We start from the raw sequence: 6,508 nt of genomic DNA, 5'->3' as shown, positions 1-6,508 counted from the left end.
GGTCTTCCTGGCTACCAACCTCCTCGCTCGTGCTTGATTGGGACATTTTGCTCAAGTTCTCTTGAGTCTGCCTCGGACATCTTCGTACTAGGCTACGTACGTCTGCTATTTCCTTGCTGGAGTGTGACGTGTTTTTTGTAATGTGCAGGTGCAATGGATCGTGTACAAACCAATAGAGTGTCAGAATGGTATAGTTTATACTTCTCTTTCAACCACAATCAAATTCCCTTTTTCCGGATGGCACAATTTATACTGAAATGGTTTGGGTTTTTTGTGTTTTTTTTTAATGATGACAAGCCGGAATGAAAACAAGCCCAACTGAAATAGAAGCAACGAGGCTATTTTTTAAATGTAAGGAGTAGAAAGTACAGATAATTGCATGAAAATGTAAGAAGTAGAAGTAAAAAAGTCTGCTACAAAATAATTACTCCAGTAATGTAGAGAACACCCAAAATTTGTACTTAAGTAAGGTAACAAAGTATTTGTACTTAGTTACTTGACCGAACAGAATCTAATTTAAAACACGCCTCAAACTGTTTAAGTGGGATTTTAATGAGTCTTTCCCACAGTGCCATGCCACAGCCAAGTGTTGACCTCACTCTCAGGGGTTCTGACCAGTCCGGGCTACCCGGGCCCCTACCCTTCAATGAGTCAATGTGACCACACCATCCATCTGCCAGAGGGCTACAGAATCATTTTGGACTTCCTGGAACCCTTTGACGTAGAGGGGCACTCGGATGTCCCTTGTCCGTACGACGTGTTGAAGGTAAGTCATGTGATTTTAGAACATGACGATGAATAAGCAATGTATTCCTCCTCATGCCTGAGGAGGCAGTCTGTTACCGACTTGTCCTCTTTGGGTGATATACTACGCCGTTTCCTGCATAATTAAGTTTGGCCAGACATAAATCAGTCAAGCATTTAATGAATCTTCTTATTTGATGTTCCCCTTGTATAAGATTTCAACAGCTGGACAAGAGTATGGACCCTTCTGTGGATCAATGCCACCGGGTCGTATTGACACAGGAAGTTACCAAGTACATGTTGCATTCAGATCTGACACTAGTGGGAAAAACAAGGGATGGAAGATCAAGTATACCAGTGTCAAGGCTGAATCCTGATGTTTATTGGCATAAACAATTTATGTGTTTTTACGCTATCTGAAAATTTGGCACAGTGACTTTATGGCAATATAACACAACCATAATGTTTGTAATGAAGCTTGGATGTTGTGTTTGTGCATGATGCTAGCAGAAGCCTTATCCTTATGATACTTTATATGACATTTTGACAATGGTGCCACAAAAATGTCAAGCAATTTCATTGATAGCATCTAATTTGTAATCTAATTGTCATTGTTTAATGTTTTTTTTTTTGGTGAGATGATGCCATAATCTCAATAGCACAATCCTCTTTTGACCACTTTTGCATGGGGCATTTCGTTGTTTTGTTACCTGATGTGCAAATTAAGGAAGAATTAAAAGACACTTTGACTTATGAATATACTGTATATACATATGTGTATACTTTAGATAAAAAAGTTCATTAAAATGCTGTTAAAAAATCCATAACATACAACCTGAAGCCATATGTGATCAGACAAGAATATTAAACAAGAGTGAGTATTCCTCACTCTTAGTAGTAATGTAACTGAATGCAAACCCTTCTGCTCTTTTTCAGCTAAAGACAAAAACAGATTTTAATGCTCTTTCAGAAATAACAAATCATTCCATGCAGTATTCTGGAAGTCAGTCATTGGGTCTGAGAAAGCGGTGCATCTTAGTTGTTTAACCTTCATGCATTATGCAGCTCTACCGCTCTATCAAAACAGTCATTATAGGGTTCTTAAGTCCCATGAAATAGCCTCTTATTTGACACTTTTGCATCTGTGGACCACAAGTGGGGCAAAACTGCATGCCTGAATGTGAGAAAGAAACGCACTTGTGATGATTTATGTTTCTGCTACTGTAGTGTTTTTTTTTAAACCTCATTATGCTAACTTTAATTGAACTGTTATGCAGCAACGTACTTTGTACTTTGAAGGCCACCACAACTTGGCAAGGCAAAGTATGTACTGACCCATACATCACCTTGACATTTGCAGCCCAACCGAATAACAAGGCCTTAGGTGGAGATGTGTTCTCTGAAAGTCATCTGAACACATGGGATAAGGTTTGGTTTTTTTAGCATGAAATGGCCAGGGAGTCCTCAGGGAAACTGGGTACTGACAGAGCAAACTTGCAGTTGTTACTTGAGCACTGTTTACTCATAATCAAATCCACCAAGACAGTGTGATACATGTGCAACTGATTGCTCCCATACACCTTGATTCCAACTGTTCATTCAGCCTGGTCAGAGCCATTTCCACAGGAAATACGCACACCATGAAACCCATTAACCCACAGTTGGAAAATATCCAGCAGCAGCATGCAGCCAGTAGGCTTGTAACTAACATGCCCATCACTGTTTTGTTGACAACCTAGTAGTCGACTTAAGTTAACTTTTCAGGGGTCACTACTTATTCTTTCCTGTTTTGTTAAAAACCATATTCATTACTAAATCACATTGGTTGTTTGTAATAGTATGTAGTGCACTGAAAGCGGAGAGACGTTTCTGTATGGGAGGGGCGGGGTCATTTGAACTGTTTTGCGCTGAAGCGATGTAAAGACTTCTGGGAAAAGAAATTTGTTAGAACGGTTTCTATCCTTGTTAAAGTGTGTTTTAAGAAAGTTTTGTTACTGTTTTTGGTATGCATTTATGTTATCTGGGTTTTAGTTTTGTATGGTTGATTTACTGTTCATGTTTGTATGCATTTATTATTGCAGCATGACCTAGACGCGGGTGGGGACTGATCGGGTCTGAGCAGTGGGCTAAAGCATAACCAGCCAGATCCATGCAGTGGGCTTTGGAAATTACAGTCTGTACAATGTCAGCCTGTTTGTCTTAATGGATTCAATGGATTGAATAGGTTGTTCTTAAAACTATTCCAATATAAAGGAATAACACGTTCATAAATTTGTTTTACTTTCTATAGTTCTGATAAGCTGTGATGTTTCAGATTTTTCATTTTCAACAAAAGTAAATTATGTTAACGAATGATTTTAGTAATGACTACTGATATAAACTTGATTTGTCTACTGCATCAACTTACCAGTCTGTTAATACAACCTGACCTGTTAAGTTTCACCTTGTGTAGAAACTTAAACGTTTTCCAGGCCAAGGACCCCCAAACTGATGGCGAGATGGAGCGGGGACCCCCTAATTATATATATTGTATAAAATTGTGTTATATCAAACTGGTCCTATAGTGCCATGTGTGCATTGATGACTGAAAGACATCTTCTGCCTCCATTTATCTGTTTACTACAGTGTGTTGAATTCATGTTAATGTGTATTTAAAGACATTTCAATTAGTGGAAAAAATTGCAAGGGGGTGGGGGGGAATATAAAAAAAGTCTAATCAACCAAAACTTTCGCGACCCCCATGCAGTACCTCCGCGGACCCCCTAGGGGTCGCGGACCCCCTGTTGAAGACCCCTGGTCTAAGGCAACTAATTTGGGAGAGATATCAAGGAGGTTCACTGTCAAAAATGTTACTGTTTTTGTTATTGTCAATAATTTTATGGATTGAATATGGAAACGCATTCATTAATCGGTATATCAATTTCATTTTCACATAAAAATAGGCCCTAGCTTTGAGCCCAAAGTTCTGTCTCACTACTCAATGGTCAACTTTGAAGTCTTAAAGGAAGTTGAGTCTCAAGAATACAGAATTGTATCGGTCAGTGAGATTTATCAGTGCGTAATTCTACATACATTTAATATTCATTTATAAAGGAAAACAGCACGGTCAAAAGTTTGAGGGCTGGTTTATTTTAGAGAACACCTTTCAACATTTTTATAAAAGCCGAGCTAAATGACATAATGCACATTCATATACAACTTCCTTTGTAATGTTTGTCCTGCATGTTAAAGTTAAATTCAAAGTGTGAATGTGTTGGGGAACTGACACGATAATTCTAACAGGGTTATAAAACAGCAGAGTGACAGCTTAATTTTGGTAAAACCGTGTGACGTAGACATAATACTGACTAAATAGGAGACCTTGATAAATTCTCTACTTACCCCTGTATTTAATATTAAAGTACAAGCCGGTCATGACATTTCAATCTCACCACAACACAAAAAGACTTTCATCCACCATCATACGTATGTGTTTATTGTTCAAGAGACCGATGATGAGATGACAGGCATGACAAAGGCTATCTTATATATGGCCTATGAGTCACACAGACCTGGACCCAATATACACACCATCTTACATTACGCAGCCACTAGACTGATACATAACTTCAATAATAGTATACACTGTAATAGATGATCTTAAAGGTGCTCTCATCCAGAAATATTGGTTCTATTCAACTCAAAGATGAAACTTCATGTCATTCTCACCCACCATGTGTTCAGTGAAGCTTCCCTGTATGGAGTGATAGAAATTTTATATTGTTGGACTCTTTATTATTAGAATTAAAAATTAGTCTAATTACCACATTCAAATTTAGCTTTTATAAATATATTTGGTCGATTCCTATAAATCTCAGAAACAATTTTCTCTTTCAGTATAAACCTGCCTGCAGTTTTTGTCTGTACTAACCCAGAGCTGTACAAATTCCTTTGGTTTTGTGCCTTTGGTAGAGAGTTCCTGCACTCATCATATATAGATATTCCTTCCATTCATTGTTCCAGGTAGAGCTTTTCTAAATGGTCACTCGTCAGTTAATGACATTTCACACTAAAGTGCACATAAACTGTGGTACAAAATGGAAAGGAAAATACCACATTTAGGTCCACAGGTAGGTGTAGTTGATGAGCTTAGGATGGAGCCAGGCAAGCCGTTTCCCCATTTCCAGTCTTTATGCTAAGCTAAACTAAACTAAGCTAAAAAACCTGGGTGATGGCACATGAGAATGGTATCAATCTTCTCATACCAACTCTCAGCAAGAAAGCATATTTCTCAAAATGTTTTGCTTAAAAGTTTACATGGATATGTTTATCTGTGAGTATTTTCACAGCATGGCAAAAAAGGAGCCAATATAAAGCTGATGCCAGTGGTTAACACCAGCATGTCTTTGATAAACATGACTTGTGCAAATGACTTGATGAAGATGAAAAAGCGTTCAAATGGTTTGCAAGTTTTACAAAATGAAGCAAACATCAACATCATAACCATTCTTGGATTGCAGCATTATGGATATTATCAGTAACATAGGGTAAATCCCATTTCTTCAAACCCTGAGGCTGGTATTGTAAATTCTTATCAGTCTCTGCTCAGGTGAAGCCTTGGTCTAGTTGCTGCCTTGGGCTGGCGTTTCTACACCCTCCTCCGTGTGCTGCTCCCTGTCCAGCTGTGTGTGGCTTCTGATGGACTGCACAGCCTGAACCTGCTGGAGACGCCTGCTCAGCTCGGCTTCACAGGCCTGCAGCAGCGCAGACGTCCTCTTTCTGTCCCAGCCCAGCACCTTCTCCATAGCTTCCATCCCTCTGGTCACTACCATCTAAAGACACATGGAAGAGGCTTAATTTCAAACGCTGGAAATGTGAGCATGCGAGACGTCGTACTGGTTTATCATTTTTAGATACACATAAACAAACTAATCCAATCCAATCAGACATCCCTGTAATAAATCCTATCTTTTGTGAAGCTTATAATGTTCAATTTTTGTTGTCACTGTCAGAGTTGAGGCTGTACATAGCAGTGTCGGTGTATTGGACTGAATTAGATTAAAAGGTGTTTTTTTATATTTTATTCTACTTGTGTATGTAAATGAGGGACATAAGCTTATACTTGCATTTTAGCTGAGGTAAATACCGTTTTGAATTATATAGCAGAGACACTGATAAAAGTATGGGTTGTGTATGAGGCCTTGCAGATTTCAATTGCTACATCATTTTTACAGCTGCTGCATTACATGCAGATCGCACATGGAAGAAGTTATTCTTCAGGAATTTCTGCCAGAAAGCCCTTTTTAACAGAACTCTCACCCCTTTTATCCAGCAGCCTATTGAAAAAAAAAAACAGACTTCCACCAATGACGTGCCATTTTCACTTTCACAAGTCCCACTCCGCTCCCACCAGCCAGAGTTTGCTTCATTCTTAATTATACTGTTGAATTAAATACAAAATAGTTTTTGCTTACCGTGTTGCTCTGCTATTATATCTGTTATCATCTACGATAAACCAAATTCTACTGTATTCTACTGGCCTAGAAACCGGAGGGTTGTTGGTTCAAGTCCCCGGGCGGCCCAAATACGGAATGTGGACTGGTAGCGGGAGAGGTGCCAGTTCACCTCCTGGGAACTGCAGAGGTACCCTTGAACAAGACACTGATGACTGAACCGAACTGCTCGGGGCACCTTTGTAGACTTTTTTGACGGCAGACATTTTGACCTGTCATAGTAGGAAAAGCACAGCTTAAAGTGATAACCTTAACGATGGCTCAATTCCATC

General features: G+C 39.1%; 2 protein-coding genes across 2 annotated transcripts in view; one reads left to right on the top strand and one right to left on the bottom strand.

The window, feature by feature from the left end:
- The window catches only part of masp2 (MBL associated serine protease 2), a 6,378-nt gene extending 3,210 nt beyond the window's left edge, over positions 1 to 3,168 (top strand). The window contains exons 5-6 of the mRNA XM_032521212.1: positions 570 to 766; positions 960 to 3,168. Of these exons, the coding sequence (XP_032377103.1) occupies positions 570 to 766; positions 960 to 1,121 (359 nt within the window). The 3' untranslated portion in view covers positions 1,122 to 3,168. The remainder of the gene's footprint in view (positions 1 to 569; positions 767 to 959) is intronic.
- Positions 3,169 to 3,852: 684 nt separating this feature from the next.
- The window catches only part of dffa (DNA fragmentation factor, alpha polypeptide), a 7,442-nt gene continuing 4,786 nt past the window's right edge, over positions 3,853 to 6,508 (bottom strand). Inside the window, exon 6 of the mRNA XM_032521211.1 lies at positions 3,853 to 5,555. Coding sequence (XP_032377102.1) covers positions 5,346 to 5,555 — 210 coding nt within the window. The 3' untranslated portion in view covers positions 3,853 to 5,345. The remainder of the gene's footprint in view (positions 5,556 to 6,508) is intronic.

This window comes from Etheostoma spectabile, chromosome 7, assembly GCF_008692095.1.
Source record: "Etheostoma spectabile isolate EspeVRDwgs_2016 chromosome 7, UIUC_Espe_1.0, whole genome shotgun sequence".
Classification (NCBI taxonomy): Eukaryota; Metazoa; Chordata; class Actinopteri; order Perciformes; family Percidae; genus Etheostoma; species Etheostoma spectabile.
The sequence above is the reverse complement of the archived record's forward strand: the minus strand, read 5'-3'. Positions and strand labels throughout refer to the sequence as shown.